Source organism: Saccopteryx bilineata, chromosome 3 (assembly GCF_036850765.1).
Source record: "Saccopteryx bilineata isolate mSacBil1 chromosome 3, mSacBil1_pri_phased_curated, whole genome shotgun sequence".
Lineage (NCBI taxonomy): Eukaryota > Metazoa > Chordata > Mammalia > Chiroptera > Emballonuridae > Saccopteryx > Saccopteryx bilineata.
In genome coordinates, this window is record NC_089492.1 from 7,295,046 (window position 1) to 7,318,545 (window position 23,500).

General features: G+C 48.3%; 1 protein-coding gene across 3 annotated transcripts in view; it reads left to right on the forward strand.

Annotated features, from left to right (window-relative positions):
* TMEM71 (transmembrane protein 71) overlaps positions 1–12,576 on the forward strand; it is a 30,801-nt gene extending 18,225 nt beyond the window's left edge. For 2 of the 3 annotated variants that reach the window (XM_066265640.1, XM_066265639.1), the window contains 4 exons: positions 2,612–2,687; positions 6,130–6,191; positions 6,282–6,342; positions 10,729–11,182. In XM_066265640.1, the coding sequence (XP_066121737.1) occupies positions 2,612–2,687; positions 6,130–6,191; positions 6,282–6,342; positions 10,729–10,780 (251 nt within the window). In that variant the 3' untranslated portion in view covers positions 10,781–11,182. Of the gene's footprint in view, positions 1–2,611; positions 2,688–6,129; positions 6,192–6,281; positions 6,343–10,728; positions 11,183–12,413 lie in introns of those variants that run through there. The other variant, XM_066265641.1, reaches the window with a different exon arrangement.
* The last annotated feature ends 10,924 nt before the right edge of the window (positions 12,577–23,500 follow it).

Sequence of the window (23,500 nt, forward strand, 5' to 3'; positions counted from 1 at the left end):
CAAGACCACCTCTGTGGAGCCTTCTCTGCCCCTGTGGCTGGCGGAGGTAGCCCGTGGCTTCCCTGTGACGCCCTAGCAGCCCGCACCTATCCCTGTTGGAACTATTTTCTTCTTTCTCCCCGGGCTATGGAGCCCTGGGCAGACAAGGTCTCCGTCTGATTCCACTTTATCTCCTTCACATGTGGGTTTTGAGTGTGCCTTCTGTTCCAGGTGATGTTCCATGTGCTACGGGTGTAGGGACACATGACATCGCATTAGTCAGTCAGGGATTTTTGAGTTCCAGCACGTGGAACCCACTGAAAAGGTATTATCAGTGAGGGAAGTCATTGCTTCATGTTAATAAAAATTCCAGGTGTAGATTCTGGGCTTCTGTCAGTCCCTGCTTTTCTTGTCTCTTCTCTTTGGTAAAGAGCTTTATTTACTCTTTAAAAGACTATTGGTTCCCGGTGGTTCTCAGGGGCTCCCTGCCTGCAACTCCCCAGGTTCCAGTCCAGCAGAAAATGAGGCTAGCCTTCTGCAGTTAAGTCATGAGGCCCAGTTTTGTGGGTTCTGGGAGGGTCTCATTTACATGAAAATAAAAGAACCAATCATTGTCAATCAATATGTGATGCTGCAAATGCTAGGAGAGGACTCAGTCTCTTACTTGAGCATTGAACAAAGAGAAGGGGAGAGGTGATTCCCCAAAGAAATTATGGGCACTGCCACCAAAGAACAGCAAACAGATGTCAACTTTCTCAGTGAGCTTGCAGAGGGGAAACACAGAGAAATAAAATGGCAATTTCAACTCATTGTGGAAATAGTGCTGGCAGTGATATGCCTGAGCCATGTATCTTGGTGAAGGGCCAAGGGGGAGTTGACAGAATCAAGGAAGGCTTCCTGAAGGAGGTTACACTTCAGCTAAGCCAAAATAGGTATGTACTTAGTAAATGGCTAACTGATGGAATGAATCAATGAGCAGTACCCCGTCCAAATCACATAACTCATATCTTTGTAGAACTTGAACTTAAACCCAGTCATCCTTCAATATTCAAGTCTAGCGATCTTTGCATTTTGTCAAGCTAGACTGGTTTCTGTGAGAAAATATTTCCCAAATTCCACATGAAATTGGAGGAGGCTAAGAATAGAAACATACTTCAGAAAGATGATGGCGTAGTCAATTGAATCCACCAGAACTTATTTAATTCACAGAACACAAGAAATACTGTACATTTGCAAGGACATCATTCATGGCTGCTATATTTTGCATTGCCAGTCTCCAGTGTTCTGCCCTACGATGGACTAAATGGGTCTTAAGTGCTGATTCAGTCTTCACTCATAAATAGCAAAAATAAATGCATTCGTTGCACAAGGTCATTCCAAGTTTTAAACCACTGTTGCAAAATTAGACTTTTGAAGCATTTGGCAAAAATAAGGCAGGTCTGCTTATACTTTCTTTTAAATCTTTATGTGGCAATCCTCAAGCCAGCTCCGACTTCTTTTAGGTGATTAGAATAATTCTCAGGGTTCCGACTGGTTTTACTCATCACCACTGGAGAATTTGCAGCCCTTTTCACTGTGACTCAACAGCAATGTTTTATTGATAGCGAAGGGTTCTGCAGAGCCAGACAAGCTCATGATATATGTTCTGTTCCTGCCCTTTAGGGGCTTCTGGAATGCAAAGCGACAACTCTCCTTCCATACCCCATTTTGGGCAAAAACATTATGTTCTGGCTAGATGGGTTTTTTTTCTTTTTTTTTTTGTATTTTTCTGAAGCTGGAAACCGGGAGAGACAGTCAGACAGAATCCCGCATGCGCCTGACTGGGATCCACCCAGCACGCCCACCAGGGGGCTATGCTCTGCCCCTCCGGGGCGTTGCTCTGTTGCGACCAGAGCCACTCCAGCGCCTGGGGCAGAGGCCAAGGAGCCATCCCCAGCGCTCAGGCCATCTTTGCTCCAATGGAGCCTCGCTGCGGGAGGGGAAGAGAGAGACAGAGAGGAAGGAGATGGGGAGGGGTGGAGAAGCAGATGGGCGCTTCTCCTGTGTGCCCTGGCCGGGAATCGAACCCGGGACTTCTGCATGCCAGGCCGATGCTCTACCACTGAGCCAACCGGCCAGGGCCTAGATGGGGTTTTTAAATCTTGGCTGTGGCCCTTCTGAGCTGTGTGACCTCGGACAAGTGTTATCACCCCTCTCAGTCTTGGTCTTCTCATTTGCAGACTTATGATAATGGTTCCTAACTCCTAGGTCTGTTGTGTTGGTTAATGAACTTATGTAACAAAAGCTCGGTGAATTATAAGGCAATGTACAAATGTATGCGTCACCACCATCCTCATCAGAGTTAGAGCTCTGGCATTAGTATAAAGTCTACTAACCCTTCCCCCAACATTAAAGTAAAAGGCAAGCTCCAAACTATTTAGGCAATGATAGAAAAAAAAAATCTGATTATTTGCAGAATTTTTCTAGCATTTGATAATTTTATCTTGTTACTTCTAACAAGTTGTTTGGGATGACATGCACCTGAAAACTTCCTTGTTGGTATGCAGAAGAGAAGTGTTAATATGATTTGACTTTCCAGCATTATTTAATCAACAATTATTTCTAATTGATTTATTTCTATTTTTCCTACTAGAAACCAGTTTGTTGGGAGAGATCTCCTTCCAAACAGTTGCGCTTGCTGTGTGCTTAATCATTTCTGCATATGCAAGGTAATTCAGATTTTATTTTCATGCCGTGGTGTTGCATAATTAATGAAGCTGTGATTGATTGATTATTTACTTGCCTTATTCTACAAAGCATTTTTAGGCAGCTCTGTGGTTAAAATTTGCTCATTTGTCTGTCCATGATAAGTGCTTCTTCATCTGTCACACTATCTCACAAGCATACAAAAGCTGGTATATCTTGCTAGGAATTGGGTTTACTATATATCATCCTTTGGTTAAATCCTCAGCGACTGTCTGCTACAAATACAGTGTAAGTACCTCTGCTTGGAGTTCAAGGGCACTTAAAGTTCCCACTCGGGGACTGGGAGTCCTGCTGGGACTCCACCTTTCCCATTATATTTTTATATCCTGACAACAGGTATCTGTTGCAGGGATGCCTACTCAGCATCTCAGAGCACATAATGTTCTTGCCTGATAATAAGCATGTTTCTGTTCTACCTTCTGTCCTGCATGTCCTTCCTGTCCTTTTTGTCCTCAAGCTCCAGGCCAGTGATCACGTCCCTTCTGTGCTAACCCCACTCGTGCCTCAGGGTCTTTGCACTTGCTGTTTGCTCTGCTGCCTAGTCAAGTTTTCTCCAGAAAGCCTCCTGATGTATGTCCTCCCTTCTTTCTGGAATCTGTTCCAATGTCACATCATCAGAGCCCTCCCTTGACAACTTTATATAAATAGCATACCACCCTCTCACACACACCTCACTTCACAGTTTCTCAGAGCACTTATTATATGTTCACTTGTATGAATATTAATGATATATTTCCCCCTACCTGAATATGAACTCCCTGAGGCTGAGGCATTGTATGTCTCCTTTACCACTGTATCACAGTGCCAGGGACTCATGAGTATTTTTGAATCAGTGCAACAGGGAGGGATTATACAGTCCTGGGGTCTTTGCAATTGCTAACTTCTCTCAAGTCCTGCCTCTTGAGGGTCTAATACCTCATTGTCACTTGGGGAAGTTGTATTTTTAAATACAAAGCCCTGGGTCCTATCCCTTGAGATACAAATTTAGATCTAGTAAGAGTCAGTGATTTAAAATGAGCTTCCCAGATAATTATGAGGTTTGGGAAGTATTTTTAGATCACAGTGGGACCAAAGAACAAAAATGGGGAGGGGAGGTCATGTGGTTAAAAACAAATTCGCAAAAATCTGCATTATGTATCATGTTGGAGGATCACAATGTGCTTTAGCGTGCAAAAGCCACGGTGAAAAAGTGGAGTGAAGGAATGTGTTGGCTTTCTTTTTTTTCTCTTAATTCAATGAGAGGAGGGGAGGCAGAGACAGACTCCTGCATGTGCCCCAACCAGGATCCACCTGGAAAGCCCACTAGAGGGCAATGCTAGCATCTGAGGTAGAGGCCATGGAACCATCCTCAGCAACCAGGGCCAACTCGTTCCAGCCAAGCCATGGCTGCAGGAGGGGAAGAAAGAGGGAGAGAGAGAGAGAGAGAGAGAGAGAGAGAGAGAGAGAGAGAGAGAGAGAGAGAGAGAGAGAAAGGGATGGAGAAGGAAATGGTCGCTTCTCCTGTGTGCTCTGACCAGGAATCAAACCCAGGACCTCCACATGCCAAGCATATTTGGCTTTCTTTAACTTGTCATTTCCTAAACTTAATCGGTCACTGAAAATCTTTTCTTTATTTCACAGGACTGTCAATGAAATAGTCCTCTTAGGTTAATTTCTGTAGATAGTCCCCACTTAAGAGGGGAGCTTAACTCCCTATCCCTGGAGTGCGAGCTGCATTTAGAAACTTGCTTCCAAAGAGCAGACTATAGAAAGAGGGTAAAAAGGTCATGTTACAGCTGAGAAACCTGGCAACCATGACCTCAGATGACCAAGGTTAACGTGAACAGAGGTCAGTGATATTGATGGCATGCACCCTTGATACAATGCGGTAAGAACCTCACTTCACCGCGCTGGTTCTAGACCCCAGTCTCACCATGAGAAAAACCCAGATGAGAGACATTCTCTGTATGATCTGAGCGGTAGTCTTCAAAAATGGTCAAGGTCATGAACCCCAAGGAGAGTTTGAGAAATTGTCAGAGCCTCAGGAGACATGATGACGAAATGTAATGTGGTGCCCTGGATGGGATCCTGGAACATGGATACCTTAGGGAAAATGGTCAAGTCCAAATGTAGTGTGGGACTGAATCAATGGTGACACATCAGTGTGGGTTCCTTAACCATGACGGACACGCCGAGTAGCATAAGATGCTAATAATGGAAGAAGCGGGATGCGGGGTATATGAGAACCTCCGTACTATTTTTTTTTTTTTTTGCAAATTCTCTGTATATCTGAAGTTATTCTAACATAAGAAGGTTATTTAAGTAAATAATTGGTTAAAAAAAGAGCTATTTATGTGGCCAATAGCATGGAGGAATCTCATAGATATTATCTAAGTGAAATAAGACAGACAGAAGTGTCTATAGTTGCATATACACATGAAATTCAAGAAAAGGCTAAATGAATCAGTTATTATAGGTGTAAGGATGGTGATTAAGTGGGGTGGATAGAGTGGGATGGAACAACCAAGGAACCCATACAGAAAATACTCTATTATCTTGAGTTGGGGACAGCAGCGACAGGGGCTTATGATAAAAAAAAAACAAAACCCAAAAACCAAGATGTACATTTCCTATGCTTTAGTGTACCTTTGTCAAAGCTCAATTTCAAATGCACATTTAAAATTAAACTAAATAATTTAAAATGAAAATGCTCAATTTAAAAATGCATGTAAAGAGATGTCTGAAAGGCTACTCCTCAGATTTGCATAATGGCTGCTTCCAGGTGATGGGATCTTTCATGATAAATTTCCTATTTCCTTTTTTAATCTTTTTCAATAATTCATAGTTGGAACATAAAAACAATCAAGATGCGATTCTTTACACAGAGACCCCTGCTGCCATGATACAGTCACTCATCAGACTGGCAAAACCTCAAAAGTTGAACACACTTTTTGGGCGAGGTTGGGAAGCAGTGGACATACGATTTCCTCCTTTGTTTTCTTTGTCACCCCTCCTCCCCCAGAAGTTTTATACTGTTGTGGTTTATGTTCAGTCTATGACTCATTTTGAGTTCAATTTTGTGTTAAAGAATGATATACACATGCAGGTTCACTCTTCGCAAATATTTGGGAAGAGTACAATCGTTTCAATACCGTTTGTTGAAAAGACAACCCTTCCTCCAGTGAATTGTTTCTGCAACTCTGTTAAAAATCATGCAACTGTCCCTGTATGGGTCTTTCTCTGGGCTGTCTGGCCTCTTCCATTGAGCTACATCTTCTATTCTTTTTGTCAATGCCACACTATCTTTGTTACCGCGGTTTTACAGTGAATGTTAACACCGGACGTGTGCAGTCGGTCTGAAAGAGCATCGCATGTGTGGGCAACGCATGACTGGTCTGCTGACCCTGAGCTTTCTTGCTGTTCCAGGTGGTTTCTTGGAGGAATGTTAGCCAGTGTCTTCACATGCTCCTTGATGGTAGCGACTGCTTGTAAGTCACCATTCCCCAAGGGACTGCTTGGATTCCTGTACTTCTTTCCGATTTGGGTCATTTTAATATGTTTTCTCTTTCTCATCCAAGATGGTGTCAAGTTACTGTTTCTCAGCCTTGCCAGCTACTTTGAAGCCGTCCCCTGGGCTAGGTACGTGTGGCCCGGGCTGTTGCTGTCTGGACAGAGGTGACCATATCTGAAATCGGAGCACGCTCTGTGCTGAGCCACAGTGGCAATGACCAGACATGGAAGGTCCTGATCGTGTGTCCTGAAGAGGACTCCTGGCTACCACTAAACTCTAATAGTAGTATCTTCCCGAGCCTAAATTCTTACCTCAAATAGAGAAAATTAATTTTTAAGGCAGCAGGTCTTAGGAAGGAACATGCTTAAATGTTTAAATCGTTTAAAAAGGACTTTTATAGGTGCACAGCAGTGCCCTTTAAAAATACCTCATATTAAGAGGCCTTTTTCTTAGAGCTTCCCAAATAACCCTCTGGCCGACTGCCCACGAAATGATCTGTTACCAACGGTGGTGTGTCTGCAATCTCCCAGGCACTTCGAGTCCCCCTATGTGTCTGCGGCTGTGATTCAGCATATTTCAAGGGGTGCCTGAGGTCTGGGCAAGAGGCGGGCAGAATTTCAAACAGCCCGCAGAGCACGGTCCACCACAAGACGGATGGCGTTCATTATCTTTCCTTTTTGCAGGGCGGCCGCAGGCCGGCTCCCGCAGCTTGGAGACGGAGGCCTGTGATTCAAATCAGTTTGCAGGCCTATGGCTCCTGACACTGTGTTGCGCTCCCTGTTTAGGAAATCTTTGTTAATTCTGAAATCGCCATGAAGCCGAGGGAAGATTTATTTTGTTTAGGACGCTGGCCAATATTGATTTACTGGCACTTTGAGCGATGCTTCCTCTTCGTTTCCTGGCGTTTTGGGTTTCTGGGCGCAGGCATTAATAGAGCTAAGTTTTTTTTAATCCGATAGTCGCAAAATTGGGTCCCAAGGTCACTTGAGAAATTCTTATTCTTGAACCCGTGTAAATGAGTGACATGTGTTGACAGCTCTTCTCTGCTACCCACTCCCTCTGGCGGCAGGTCGCTCTCTGCGTCACTGGACGTTAACTTCATTCAGGTCTGCGCGCATGCTCAGCTGGGTGGGTTGAGACACTGCCCTAATTATTGGTTAGGACTGGCCTAACCAATAACGGCTGAACCAAAGATTCTCAGCCGGAGTCATGTTGCAGCCCAACATTCAGAAGTGAAAATTGTCAGGTGGTGCAGGCTTGTATCAATTCATTCTCTATGGGGTTTAAGGTGAACCCACCCATACAATTAATTGGAAAAGCACATAGCATGTTGTTAGGGAAACCCTGTAAGGAGGGCGGAGCTTCACAAAGCCTAGTGGCATGGCGACAGCTCGCTGGAATCAACCGAGGCGCTGGTTTAGAGACCAGATTCGCGCACCCTGGTTCCCAAACCTTTTGAGTCCACACTGCTGCGGGGCCTCCATGTTCAACAGCCTCTCCGGGTCATTCTTTGTGCATTGCATTCATTATGAGCATCCTGGACAGATGGTTAGTAAAACCCTGAAGTGCCGTCACTTAACCTACTGCGTCTTTATCGAGAACGTGAATGTTCTGTGTAGCACTGGACACCCAGTTCTGCTCGGCAGACCTTTACAGTCGCTAGCCAGGGTCAGACGCTGTCACTCGGTGACGGGGTTGTATGCCATGGCCTCAACAATTCAGAGCCTAATTAGTAGGACATAGAAAAGGGCACAGCGAAGTTGCTTTTTAATGTGATAAATGGGAAGTGCAAGTACAGAGGTAGCACAGAGGCTATGGGAGCTCCTGGAGGGAGGTTCCCCAGACTCCCAGTGGAGGGGAGGGGGAGGGGAGGGGAGGGGAGAGAGGAGAGGAGGGGAGGGGGGAGAGGAGGGGAGGGGAGGGAAGAGGAAGGGAAGGGAGGGGAGGGGGAAGGGAGTAGAGGGGGAGTTGAAGGAAGTAGAGAGGGAAGGGGAGGGAAGGAAGGGAGGGGAGGAGAGGGGATGGGAAGGGGAGGGGATGGGAGGGGGGAGGAGAGGGAGGGGGAAGAGGGGGCGGGGAAGGGGGAAAAGAGGGGAGGGGTAGAGGAGAGGAGGGGAGGGGAAGGGAGGGGAGAGAGGGGGAAGAGAAGGGGGTTGGGAGGGGATGGGGGAAGGAGGGGAGGGGGGAGGGAAAGCTTTTCAGAAGAGCCAATATCTGCTGGGGTCACATCACCTACTGCTGCAAGGGCTCCTCAGGCTGTAGTGAGAGCTCTTGATTTGTTCTCTCCTAAATGGAATTAGAGCAGGACCCGGATGGTATTTCCTGCTGGATCAGTCGCATTTCCTGTAGGCTGGTGGGCAATGGGGGACAGTCACGTGGGGAACTCAGACCCAGGAACTTTGGCTAGGACTGCCCACAACCAAGCGTGCCAAAAGAAACTTCCCAGAGGTCCTTGGGAAAAGAGCGATAGTCCATCAGCCAGTGAGATTTCACCATGTCATATTAGCTCGACCACCCTAGGGACCCTTTAAATATCTCCCACATGGTTCACCCCATGTGACTTCCCTGGCCTCTCTGTCCCCGGGATCAGAGAACCTCGTTGGACGGAATGCACACTCTGTATTTAATAAAGCCTTTTATTACTCCACACTTCGTGGCTCTGGCTCCTTCCTTCTTCCTCGGTGGGGAAAAATACCTTACATTTTGGTGCCGAAAACCCAGGAGGAGTTTGAAGTCCACAAGGACCACTCCTCTCCCCTTCCCCTCCGAGAAAGAACCAGGACCTCCTACCTTCCACCCACTTCAGCTCACGGTGTGGTAAGTCCCCTGCCTCCAAACTACCCTCAATTCTTTCCGCTGAGACTCCCTATCTGAAACCGCAGCTGCGTCAGGGACCTCTTTCTGTTCGATTCCGAGCACGTGTGCCCGTGGATACGTCCTGAGCACATCCACTTTACCTTATCTGTCCGTGGCCAGAGCTTTGAGTTTTGGGATGCCAATGCTCATCTCTGACCACTCTGAGGACTGAGGGTGGCCATGGGGGCACAGGAAACTCCCTCCCTAAAGAAGAAGAAACTGTTCTTCTTCTCCGCTGTGGCCAGGCCACAGAACCCACTGGATTAGCCTCCTGAAGGGACTTTCGGTCTTAACGGCCTCACCAATTTAACTCTCGCCAAAAAAGCTGGGAAATGGTTGGAGATCCCTTACATTCAGGGCTTCTAATTATTCACGCTCCTGTCCTAATCTCTGTGCCGCCTTTTCCACCACGCAGGCCCTTTTTTTGGCCAGAGAAATCTCACCTAAACCCTCCACTCCTAATCTTTCCTCCTTCGCCCAACTCCCAACTCTCTCCCCTCCTGCCTGACCCCCAGGGGCGCCCCTCTCTCGGGACCCCTCTCTGGTCCCTCTGGACCTCTTTTCCTTGGGTCTCTTCCCTCCAAGAGCCCCCTTTCCTCCCTGCACTGGATCCTGTTTCTCATTCACCTGCAAATACCAGTCTCTCTTTCTCCTCCCCTGCTGGCCAGGGGCCCCTCCCTTCTCCACTGTGTTCTTAAGCCCCTCCTCCATCAGGCCATTCTCCACCTACTATTGGCTCTTACATGGTTTGCAGGACCCCAAGGCCCAACCCCAATTTTCATACAGGAAGTTCTGGCCCTGCCCTGCCTTTGGCTGCAGCATTTCCTGCCAGATCTGGGTACCAGGATCCCCAGGAACCCACCTTTTCTTATTCTAACCCCCAAACCCTTATCCGGGACCTGTGAACATGGCATTTAAAGTTTTCAATGGTCACGACTAATAGAAGCAGGCCAAGGCTGTTCGCCAGGCCCGCATGCAGCAGAAGGTAACTCTCCAAACCCAGGCTCTTGTGACAGCCATGAGGCCGGCAGAACAACAGGGGCAAGTAACAGGAGGTGCCCGACCTAAGTCCAGGCCGCAAAGAAAATCCCCACCAGGAGCTTGCTTTAAGTGTGGCAAGCAGGGTCACTGGTCCCAGCAGGGCCTCTGCCCGTGGCTGCCCACTAAGCCCTGCCCTAACTGCAAGCAGCCCACTCATTGGCAGAGCGATTGCCCCTTTGGGCAACAGGCTTTTTCCTCAACGCCTCTATGTGAGGACGAGCCAGCCAGGTGGGTGCATCACTCAAACTCCTAGGACACGGCCTGGACTCAGAGAACCCAGGGTATGCTGCAACTAGTGGGTAAGTCCATCTCATTTCTTGTGGACATGGGGGCTACCTTCTCTGTTTTGCCACCACACTATGGACCTCTAGTTCCCTCACAGGTCTCAGTTATGGGAATGGATGGGACCCCCCTTCTTTTCCTCTTTGCACTCCACTCCTGACATGCAGTTTCCTCCCCTTCGTACGCCACTCCTGGCATACAGTTTTGCCTCAAGCTTCCCTCCATGCAGGACCACTGGCAGTCGGAACCACTGGACTCCGTCCATCTCCGGCTCACCAAAAGGCTGGACCCTGCAAATCCCCCTATTACTCCTCTTTTTTTTTAAATCCTTACAGGACCGCATCTGCGAAGTTTCTCCAGTCACAGACAAACAGATGTTCCTCCTGACACCCCTCAAAGCCACCACCTTCCGATCTCCCCCTCCCCACGACGCCCCTAATCAGCAGGAAGTAGCCAGACAAATAACTGATGCCCTTAATTAACACAAAAGACTGGAATGTAGGGTAGAGGGCAATGGGGGATGGTCACGTGGGGAGGCCAGACCCGGAAACTTTGGCTATGACCGCCAACAACCAAGCATGCCAAAAGAAACTTCCCAGAGGTCCTTGGGAAAAGAGCGACCGTCCGTCAGCCAGTGAGATTTCACCACGTCATATTAGCTCGACCACCCTAGAGACCTTTTAAATATCTCTCACTCGAGTCACCCCATGGGACTTCCCTGGCCTCTCTGACCCGGGACCAGAGAACCTCGTCGGACAGGATGCGCCCTGTATTCAATAAAGCCTTTTATTACTCCACACTTTGTGGCTCTGGCCCCTTCCTTCTTCCTCGGTGGGGAAAAATACCTTACATCTTCAGCCTCATTTCTGGAAGATCCCTTCTTTGATTATTTGTGTTCATACTCATTCTCTCTCTGTTTTTACCTGTTCCCTGCCCACTAGGCATCATATGCTTACACCTTTGCACTTAAAACCTCTGAAAACAAGGACTTTTGACTTCATTTTTGTATCCATCACGATGCCTTGAAAAGAGTACATATGTCATAAGTATTCATGAAATTGAATGTATCCACCGCATCACTTCTTTATAGCCCAGGGCTCTGCCTATAAAAGACAGATTTTGCAACCTCCATTCTCCCATAGAAACCTGTCTGGAAACTACTGAGCCAAAGACGTGGTTATCACCATCAGCAGTCAAGGATGACTCATGAGTCTGTTCCAGGCATCCAGGACGGGATCTGAGGGCGTGGAGGACAGGCTGGAGCCCAGGCCCAGTCCCACAAACACTGATGAAGGGAGGAGCCCTCCCACACCCACCCTGCACGCCACCTAGCCGAGACTGGCTGCTGATCCTTCAGCATTTGGGGCTTCTCAAGTCACAGCCTTTTTCATACTGTAACGCAATTCTTATTCATCCGCCTTCTTTGGAAAATTTAAAATCTGTGGGTTTGGGGACTTACCTACTTTGTTCACCACTGCCCAGGGTGTCCCTTTCAAATGAAGGTCATCACAGGTACTGCAGCCTGCCATACATGTGTTTGCATCAGCAGTCTGTGTTTTGCCGATTTATGGCCACAGGGTAACAAAATAAGTAACATATCTTATCTCCAGCTTAGGTGCTAGAAGATCTGCTTATAGCTTTGGTGAATGAATGGATACCCTTCAGGGAGTAGAAATATGGGGAAAGCCTACTGGTTACCCTGTAGGCATTTCTGTCACTGAGGGGTGGAGAGAGAAAACAGATGAAATGGTGATTAACTTTGTACCCTGCTGGGATGCAGGGCAAAAATCTTTGCAGCCTGTTGGAGGACAGTGAGAGAGCTGAGAATTGCTAAGGCAAAAAAAGTTGCTCAACGTCGAAGCTCACTTTCCTAATTATTATTGATATTTAAGCTAGCTCCTCGGCGGTATGTGTGCTCCTGCATGCGCGTGCGCGCGCGCGCGCAGTGATTAGAGCAGCTATCGCATTTCCGGTGTATGTAGATGAATTATGCATTTCCTTTCTCCTTGCTTTGATCTAGGTTTGCCAAAATTTGACAGCCATTCAGGAGTGCCTCTGATGAATGTCTTCAATCTGAATATCCAAAAAATGGTGTGATTTGCAGCCTGCTTGGAATCAACTGCTTTAATCTGAAGGGAGTGAGCAACTGGATACTCAGGAAAAACCAACTTCATTGGGTTATGTGATTTTTAAAAAATATCCCAGCTTTGCCCTCGTAATTGTAATATGTGTGTGAAAATGCTGTGAAGTCATCTTTTTTCCCTTGCAAACACTCGCCGTGGAAAGGGAAAGGACTGAGATTTGTGAAGGAGAACGGACCACCTGGGCCTCTGCTGTCTGTCCTGTTACACTCTGAGGCTGCGGGTCTCAGACATTCATTTTCACAAGAGAATTCTATGGCAAGTTTGTATGTAACAATGAGGGTTCCTGCGTCTGCCCACATGGACCTATCCTTTGCTCAATTTGAATAATGAAAGCAAGTTGATATATCCAATGCCAACTCGAAAGTAAATAAATGCAGTTTATCCTTAAGATATAATGTAGAAAAAGTCCTTCTTTGTCCTGAAGGAGTGGCCCGATGTTTGGCAGTGACAGTAGATAAAGGCTGATGGAAAATGGGCAGAATAGCCTGACCAGGGGGTGGCGCAGTGGATAGAGTGTCGGACTGGGACTCAGAGGACCCAGTTTGAAACCCCGAGGTAGCCGGCCTGAGCGTGGGCTCATCTGGCTTGAGCAAGGCTCACCAGCTTGAGCCCAAGGTCGCTGGCTTGAGCAAGGGGTCACTCACTCTGTTTAGTCCCCCCATCAATGCACATATGAAAAAGTAATCAATGAACAACTAAGGTGTCATGACAAAGAATTGATGTTTCTCATCTCTCTCCCTTCCTATCTGTCTGTCCTTATCTGTCCCTCTCTTTGTCTCTCTCTCTTTGTCACAACAAAACAAAACAAAACAAAACAAAAACTAAAGGGTGAAACAGAGTCAATTTTTTTATTGGAAGGTACATTTTTCTCTTGAACCATTTTCTTTTTTTTTTTGGATTTTTTTTTTTTCTGAAGCTGGAAATGGGGAGGCAGTCAGACAGACTCCCGCATGCGCCCGACCGGGATCCACCTGGCACGCCCACCAGAGGCCGATGCTCTGCCCATCCGAGGCGTCGCTCTGTCGCGACCAGAGCCATTCTATAGCGCCTGGGGCAGAGGCCAAGGAGCCATCCCCAGCGCCTGGGCCAACTTTGCTCCAATGGAGCTTCGGCTGCGGGAGGGGAAGAGAGAGACAGAGAGGAAGGAGAGGGGGAGGGGTGGAGAAGCAGATGGGCGCTTCTCCTGTGTGCCCTGGCTGGGAATCGAACCCTGGACTTCCGCACGCCGGGCCGATGCTCTACCACTGAGCCAACCGGCCAGGGCCTTGAACCATTTTCTTTACCAAGTTTTCAACCCTCTTGGGGCTCATGAGTACCTTTCACTAAAATTGCTGTTAAAATAAAGACTTAACACAGGAAAACTTCTTTAAGGGAAATAAAGGCAAAACACCAGAGCGTTTCACTAAAATTGCTGTTAAAATAAAGCAGGAAACTTAACACAGGAAAACTTCTTTAGGGGAAATAAAGGCAAAACACCAGAGCGTTCTGAAGGACGTACAAATGGTACCGGCAGTCGCACGGCCGTCTGGTGGGTTGTGGGTGCCGCTCCCTCACCAGCCCTCGTGCTCGGGTTCTGCTCCCCAGGGGTTCCTGCAAGGCCGTTTTGCACCAGTTGATAGTCTCTGTCTAGAAACTAGTGTGGGGAAATTTGTCTTTGCTTCACATGGTGATGTCCAAATATCACTTTTTATGTTCTTTACATTTAGTGCATCCGGGGTTGAAGAAAAATATTATACTACTAATAAATGGAGTCATCAGCCGATTATCTATGTGTGTGTTGCAACATGAGAAGTCTGGAGGAAAGGTGTTTGCTGGACCCTGGACCAGTTCATTACACCCGCTGTAACAAATGACCACAAACCAGTGGCTTACGGACACTGATTCATTGCTGGACATTGCTGGAGGTCGGAAGCGAAGATGAAGCCATTGCCGCACTGTGTTCTTTCTGGAGGGTCCAGGGAAACAGGCCCGCCCTGCCATGCTATCCCGCTCCTCTGGCCTTTGGCCATGCCATTCCCTTGACGGGATCGCCTTCCCGTACCTGTCCCTTCTGGAAACCCTCATCCTTCTCGAGTCCCCTCCACTCTTCCTGCTCCTGTGCCCTTGTTCGCCTCTTCTTTAGGACATTTCTCAGAGACTGTAATTCTTGTTTGTCTCTCCAGATGTCAGTCTCCTGTGCATCCCAAAGTCACACAGGGCTGAATGTGGAATAGGGCTTCAAAAATAGTGCCTGTTCTGACCTGTGGTGGCTCAGTGGATAAAGCGTCGACCTGGAAAGCTGAGGTCGCTGGTTCAAAACCCTGGGCTTGCCTGGTCAAGGCACATATGGGAGTTGATGCTTCCTGCTCCTCCCCCTGTTCTCTCTCTATCTCTCCCTCTCTCTCTCTCCCTTCTCTCTCTAATAAAAATGAATAAATAAAAATCTAAAAGAGTAAAAAAAATAGTGGCTGACTGGGCACGAAGACAATGCCGTCATCACTGCCCCAGACTGGCCCCGGTCTTCGTGGTCCCTGCTTTTCCATTGCTACTGATACCTAGGATGTCTAACCAAGTGTTCTTGAGAGTGTCCGATGTGGCCAGGCTGGAGCTGTTGTTCTGGAGGCTGAGGCTCAGGGAAAACGACTGGGCAGCTGTTGGCTGCAGGCCAGGGGCTGTTCTGCGACCTTAGCAGCAGGCCAGCCGGCTTCGTCTCCGTGTCTCAGCCCTCCTGCCTTCTCAAACGGCTGCAGCGTGACCCTCCGCCGAGTACGCTCTCTCGCGTCGCTTCGTTAGGCTTTGGTGGAAAAGATCCACCCGCCAAATTCAACTGCAGGGTTTCCACCAAACACTCCTAACCTGTCAATGGTCAGGGACATTCTCATTCCTCACTCAGACTGCCTGGGCCTTCGGCGCGCAAAGGTCATGGCCCCCGGTCTGCTTGGGAAACGGCCAGCTTTGGAGGAAGACACGCAGCCACTCCCTCTCTGCTGGGGAAAGGCCTTCTGCCGCAGGGCAGTCCACTGCCTCGGCCTCCCGCACCTTCTAAAGTCAGTCCAGGTCAGCTGCTGTGTGATTTATTGCCACCTGGGCAGCTTACCAGGAGGCCTGTACTATGTTTGCAGCCCGGTCAAGTCTGGCTCACGTCTGGCCAGATCACGGCCCCTGAGCCTTGCCGCTTAGAGCAGCTGTTATACAACCTTGGACTCCTGCAGCTCCTCCCATGCTAGCGGTGCACAGAGCTGCTGACATGTGTGCAGTCAGGAGGACTTACTTATCCATCACCGGGTGTCAGCCCTCCGCCCATCGCCAGCCTGACTCCTCGGAGGGTCCTTCTGTCAGCACAGCCCCAGCAGCAGGCAACACGGTCTGTAGCATACAATAGATTTTCTACTCCTCGGGAAGGAATGACCTTGCTGAAGTTTATAATAGTAATCAGAATATCACCTTAGGTGTGTATGTGATCCTATAGTCTCATTTGCTCATTCATTAGGTAAATATATATTTAGTCATTACCATGAGCCAAGGGCGGGCCTAGCCCCTGGAGATAGAAGATGGAAGAAGACAGATAAGGTTCCTCTTCTCCATCAAACTGTCTGTTTATGTAGCTTCTTTTCATTCTTAAGAAATAGACAAGCCTGACCAGGCGGGGGCGCAGTGGATAGAGCGTCAGACGGGGACACAGAGAACCCAAGTTCGAGACCCTGGTTCGAGATTGTCAACTTGAGTGCAGGCTCATCTGCTTTGAGTAAAGCTCACCAGTTTGAGCCCAAGGTTGCTGGATTGAGCAAGGGGTCACTCAGTCTGTTGTAGCCCCCCAGTCAAGGCACATATGAGAAATCAATCAATGAACAACCAAGGTGCCGCAACAAAGAATTGATGCTTCTCATCTCTCCCTTCCTGTCTGTCTGTCCCTATCTGTCCCTCTATCTGACTCTGTCTCTGTCACACATACACAAAAAGAAATAGGCAAAACAGCCGTTTAAAATTGTTTGAATAGTTGAAACAACACAAGTACAGAAAACGGTGTAAAACAAATACGTAGCTTATTAAATTGTTAATAAGGATTAATTGTTTAACACGTAGCTTATTAAATTGTTACAAGGGAAATGTCCTTGTCAGAAGCAAATGTGCAAAGCGAGAGAACCTGGCCTAGGAGCGACAGCAGGAACCTTCTAGGGGCCCCTCCCAGTGCCCCCCCCCCGAGAGTGACCACTGTCCCGATTTCCATGGTAATCACTTCTGTACCCCTCTTCGGACTTTTAGCACCAGTGTTTATTCCTAAATATTATTGTATAACTCTGCCTGTGTTTTTAAATGTCCTTTTTAATGTAGAGATTCTCTATCCGACTCTCTCCCCACCTCTGAGGTTTGTTCCTCGTGGGGATTGGATCCTTTGTGCTGTAGTGCTTTCTCCATGTGAATGTTGCTGATTGCGTCCCTGTGGTCAAGAGTAGTGTTTTGCTGAGTCTTCTGCATTTCCTGCCAACGGGTAGTTGATTATAGAGACTTAATCAGTTGTAGTGTTGAGGGTTTTTTTTTTTTGTGGGGGAGAGGTTACAACTGCTTCACACACGGTGGCATAGTTCTCATCAAGAGGCACATGAGATCTTTCTGTGCTGGGAGCGGCCACCTCTGTTGGGTGCTTAGCTCCTTCATTCGTTAGGGGCTGAAAATGGACATGTCCGTTTGATCACAGCTCCGTCATTTATCCGCTGGGCTATGTCTGAGCAGAGGAATACCTGCCGATTACCCAGCCGTTCAGCTCTTCTAGGAAAACAAGGATGAGTCTCTTCCTTTATTTATAATTTTTTAAACAAAGAGTTAGTTCCTTAGCATCTTTCAAACATGATCCAGATACTTATTTTTGCATTTTTAAAAAGACTTTATTTTTTTAGAGCAGTTGTAGGTTTATAAAAAAAAGTTGCGAGTAAGGTAGAGATTTCTCATCTACCCCTCCCTGTTCCTACGCATGCATAACCTCTTTTATCAACATCACTCACTAGAATGGTACTTTCTTTCTTTTTCTTTTTTCAACCTAAATTTGTGACAGTAGGTAGTTAGTTACTAACAAAAGAAGGGAGCAAATGGAATCAGACATTAAGCCCGATTAAGTCTGAAAACTACGGGTTCTAGACACTCCAGGGGATGGCCACGCTGCCCTGCAGGGGAATTAACATCCCTCTGTGTCCACATTCCGCCATCCAGCAGAGAGGAAGGACCAGCTTTACAATCTCCCCCAGGAACAACGGGCCTGCTGGCCAGGATGACCAGGGAAAGGGATAGAACAGGAAGGGGGGCGTTCCTTTGCCAGGCACATGCGCAGTGAAATCTAAGAGCTATAAGGGGAGGTCCTTTTTTTTTTTTTTTTTTTTTTTTGAGGAATGCGTGGGAGGAGCCACCATGGCGACATAAGGGGAGGAGTCTAGCCTGGGAAGGTGGGAAGGTGGGAAGATCTGGGGAGAAGACCAGATAGGATAAGGGCAGGAAAGCCAGGAAAGGGGTTGAATAAGGGGAGGCACCAGTGCATGTTCGCAAAAGATTAGGAAGAGGATTGGTTAGTTTGAAAGAGTTTACCCCTTCCCAAACCCAAGGTGATAGACTCGGAGCTCAGCAAGGGCCCAGGGCTTCTGTTTACCAGGTCTCTCGCTGTGGCAGCTGGGCAGGCCTGGCGGCTGTGCGGGCCATAGTGCCAGTCCAGTGTGGGCTCAAGCACAGCACAGCTTGAGGCCTGGTACCATCCAGGCCAAAGTGCCAGTCCAGTGTGGGCTCAAGCACAGCACAGCTTGAGGCCTGGCGGCTGTGCCGGCCAAAGTACCAGTCCAGTGTGGGCTCAAGCACAGCACAGGTTGAGGCCTGGTACCATCTGGCCTAGGCAACAGACATACAGAAGAGTTCTGCATCTCTGAGTCTTGGCCTTCCTGGGCCTGAACAGGTGCAGGTCTGCCGTCCCCGAGGCTGGACTTCTTCAGCAGTGAGCCAGAGCTGAGCCACCTGGTCACAGGGGAGACATCGGGCACTGGGGACAGTCCTTTGGGTTTGCTTCAGTAAATCTTGCCACCATGGCTCACATCCTCCTGTGTGTGAGTGCCCAGAATGCTTTCCTTGGGAGAATCCCATTTCCATGGGCAACAAATTGACACACCATTCTCCCAAAGTCCATAGTTTACCTCAGGGCTCGTTCTTGGTGTTGGACATTCTATGGGTTTGGATAAATTGATTCCAAAGGTTATAGGAGAAGTATATTTTAATGATGGATAAAAATGAGAATTTAAAAAATCTGTGTTTTAAGTGGACTCGCCCAATTCAAACCTGTCCTGTTCAAGGGTCAACTGAAGTTTTCATTCATGATTGGGAATCCACATATGCAGAGGGCCAGCCAAAGTTACAGGCTGACTTTCTATTTCACAGGTGGTCAGCGCCCCTAACGTGATTTCAGGGTCAACTGTGTATCTGTCTACATCATATTCTCTGGGGAGCCTTGACTAAGACGGCAGGTGCTAGAATCACCATTTTATAGGCAACTTTAGAGAGGTTTGATTGCGTTTTATTTATTGATAAATAGACACAGCCCTTGCTCCCCATTACTGACAGCTGCTGAGAAGGCTCAGGGGAAAGAGGCATGGTGCCTTGAAGATCAATTATCACCTGAGTCACTCACTCCAGAAATATTAACTTTCTTAGGGAACAAGAGATTAAATCAAAAGAGCCACTTTTCAGGGACAACTGTGACCTTTATGTTTTTCCTTGTATTTCAAGTTCCTCAAATGTAGACCCAGAGACTTCACGGGAAGAAGATGCGACATAAGAGAGGAACCACCAACATTGTCTGGTCCACATTCGGACCTTTGCTTGTAGAGGCTTCTAGGGCTGTGACCGGCTCATAGAAGGAGCTGCCATTTCGATGGAGCACCTACTATGTGCCAGATACTTTATCTGCCTTCACTATAAGCCACACCACAGCCCTGCCAACCATTACTTCTGGTCCTAACTGCCACAAAAGCCAAAACTAGGTAATGTGTGATGTGGGACAGGCCACCCTCCTTGATGCCATTGGCCATCATATATAGTCTCCAAGCTTGCCTGCTTACCTGCCTCAGGCAGGGAGTGACCTCTCCCTTCCCTTCCTTGTCAGAAGTGAGGCTCAGTCACATGACCCCCACCTACACATGAGGTCTGGGAAATCCAGGGAAGCTGGTGGGTCTGTGGTGAGCTCTAGCAGACCCCGCCACACCCTCGTGTTAAAGATGAAGAAGGCATGAACAATGCTGCAATAAAAATATCCTATGACCTCACTCATTTGAGGAATCCAATGAACAAAGTGAACTGAGGAACGGAATAGAGACAGAGGCGGGATCAAAGGGACCAGAGGGAAAGCGGACAGAGGGAAAGGGGACGAGAGGATGAGATCAGAGAAGGGAAAGAAATTGGTGAAATTATATATACATACACAGTGTTATAGAGAGCAGGAAAGCAAATCCTGGAGTGAAGGGGGGAGGGCGTAGGAGGGAGAGGGCCAAGGGGGAGGTTGAGGGGGACACGGGGTGGGGGGAGATGTACTAGGTGGGACATTTGAATCTATGTAAACACAAAAAATTAAAATCCCCTGGCCGGTTGGCTCAGCGGTAGAGCGTCGGCCTAGCGTGCGGAGGACCCGGGTTCGATTCCCGGCCAGGGCACATGGGAGAAGCGCCCATTTGCTTCTCCACCCCTCCGCCGCGCCTTCCTCTCTGTCTCTCTCTTCCCCTCCCGCAGCCAAGGCTCCATTGGAGCAAGGATGGCCCGGGCGCTGGGGATGGCTCTGTGGCCTCTGCCCCAGGCACTAGAGTGGCTCTGGTCGCAACATGGCGACACCCAGGAGGGTCGCAACATGGCGACGCCCAGGATGGGCAGAGCATCGCCCCCTGGTGGGCAGAGCGTCGCCCCTGGTGGGCGTGCCGGGTGGATCCCGGTCGGGCGCATGCGGGAGTCTGTCTGGCTGTCTCTCCCTGTTTCCAGCTTCAGAAAAATGCAAAAAAAAAAAAAAAAAAAAAAAAAAAATTAAAATTAATCAATAAATAAAAGATGAAGAAGGCATCTCTCAAAGAGAATGCCACACCCTCATGTTAAAGGTGAAGAAAGCTTATCTCAAAGAGAATGCATGACTCTCACAGCCCAGGTCATTAAGTCTCCTGTGCCACCCTCCCCCAACCCCGCAAAACAACACAGACACAAAATAACCTGCCTGGATTGTAGGGAATACCAGCCTCCTCTTCCCCCTCCCCCCCCATCACCAAAAAGAATCCCACTATCGCTGGCACAATTCAGGCAGAGCAGACACCTGCTAACTTGGCACACTTTTGCATCCATGTCACCAATCCTTACCAAGCCGTGATGAAGGTCTGAGCATGTATGTTTTAAAAAACTCGACCCTGCTGCGATGGCTGCATTCCCTCCATCTGTCCCATGCTGGGGAAAGTCGGCTACAGCTGTAAGCTGCACCTGCCAGAGGGCCGGACGGGGACCTGGGGGGAGGGGCGGTTTAGCAGGTGATGCTAAAACCTGGTGACCACGTGCACACAGTTTCTCATCCTTTTGTAGTTGTGTGTGTGTGTGTGTGTGTGTGTGTGAGTGTGTGGCAGAGACAGAGAATCAGAGAGAGGGTCAGATAGAGACAGACAGACAGGAAGGGAGAGAGATGAGAGCATCAATTCTTCATTGCAGCTCCTTAATTGTTCATTGATTGATTTCTCATATGAGCCTTGACCAGGGAGCTACAGCAGACCAAGTGACCCCTTGCTCGAGCCAGCAACCTTGGGTCCAAGCTGGTGAGCTTAAACCACATGAGCTCATGCTCAAGCTGGTGACCTCGGGGTCTCGAACCTGGATCCTCCACATCCCTGTCCGACGCTCTATCCACTGCGCTACAGCCTGATCAGGCATCATCCTTTTGTAGTCTTAACAAAATCAAAACAAAGGAAGTGAAATGCAGGGGAAGGGTGGGTGCGAACAAAGACTTGTTTTGCACCATGGAAAGAGAAGATAACCCACCCCAACCGACCCAAATGGAAACAGCATACTTTTGTGTGGGTGAAACTCATGTGCAAAGCTGCAAGTGATTTACTGTGGGGGAGAGAGCTGAAATTCAGTATCAGCAGCTCCATTTTTTTCTTTTTACCTTTTCCTTTTCTTTCTTTCTTTTCTTTTTCTTTTTTTTTTAGTAAAAGGAAAAATCTAGGACCACCTTCCAAAGCCTCCTACCTTCCTCCACTTCCCTGACTCTTCCCCAGCTGATCCCGTCCTTTAAGCACTAGCGTGACCAACCACACAGTGTGGTCTTCTGGCTCCGGAGTCAGACTAGACCTGGGGCCTTTACTGCCATGTCACTTCAGACAAGGTATTTCACTTCTCAAAGCCTTCATTTCCCCATCCATAAAATGGGATGAAAACAGCACCTAAGGGATAGCATTGTTATGCGTATTCAATAAAAGCCAAGCAGCAAAGCACTTCAAGCTTAACACAATGCTAGACACAGAGTGAGCTCTTCCGAAGCGCAGGCTGCCATTCTCACTGGCCGTAGGAGTGGTAACATTAGTAGTGCGGGGAGCAGCTTTTCTGGGACCCTGTGAAGGTATCGGTTACTAGGGGAGACAGTAGAAGGAAGGGGCCGGCAGTGGGCTGAGGCGTGGCCACAGCTGTGTCACTCTAGCTGATGAAATACTTCCTCCTTTCTTTCACAGGAGGCAGAGGGTATAAAGACAGCACGGATTTTGAAGTCAGGCAGGAACAGGTCTGACTTGGCCGCTCTGTCATTTAGAGCTTTGTGATGATGTTGGGCCCATCACTCAGCCTCTTTCAACCTCGGACAGAGTCTTTCTCGGGAGTCAAGCACCACTTTATTGTCATGGAGAAGTGCTCGCTTTGGCAGCACATATACTATATTGTCATGGAGAAGACCGAACAAGAGAGCGTGGGAGCTGGCATAGGGACATGAGAAAGGATCCATTTTCAAACTAACCTGATTATCTTGATTTTGAAAGTGCTCCGCCATTATTTTATTTAAATAAAAAAACAAGAAAATTCAAATAAACAAAAGAGAACAAGATGCCCATAATCCCTCAACTCAAAGACAGCTTGCCAACATCTTGGTGTTTAGCCAAGAAAACTGCCTCGGTTGCAAGGTTGATGGGATATGAGAACAGGACACCTAGTGAGGAGGACTTTGGACATGGAAGCAGCCACCATCTGGGGTCGGTCGTGTGGCCATTGCCCTGTTGGAAGCAGAGGGCTCCAGCAGATGACAGGCCCAGCCCCCTGCTATGATTGATTGTGAGGGCAGTGCCATCAGCTGCCACCTTGGAGGAAAGTCATCTCACTCCCTACCCGCAATGTGGATGGAGATCAACACGACCCCATAAGTGAGTTTTAAAGACCTTTGATCAAAACGGAGTCAGGACTTAAACTCAAATCTAGTGTATGCAGTACATGAATGTGTCCCGCCCTCCGTCCCAGCCTTTCTTCCTTCCTTCCTCCTTTTGTTCGGCTCTTGCTCCAGTGTCAGTTCTGTGCTCCAAGCAGCTGGGGGTTCACATGCTCATGAACAACGTAGGCAAAGAGGCAGTGACATCCGTGTGACGAGCAGTAAGGCAGAGGGGAACTCTGGGCATTATCCTCGTTTTACAGTCGAGGGTCCCAGAGGGTAAGGTGGTTGTTTGAGGTCGACTGTCAACCCCTGGAAGAGCCCAAATTAGGGACCCACGTCTGACTCCAAGTCCCCGACGGTTCCCATTGGCACCTCCCTGTCTGCTTCGCATCAGGCGGTTGCGATGATTAATTGTCACTGAGAAGCACAAGCATTCAGTGTTCTGTCCAGTGTATATCACTGGACCTGGAAGAAGGGAAGGTGTCCTCCTTGCTTCTTAAGGCTACTTCTGGGTCATTGTCCCTCCTTCTTCTAGCTGTGGAGCTCATGCCATCAGATGGCGCCACCTGCTGCCATTTCTTGATG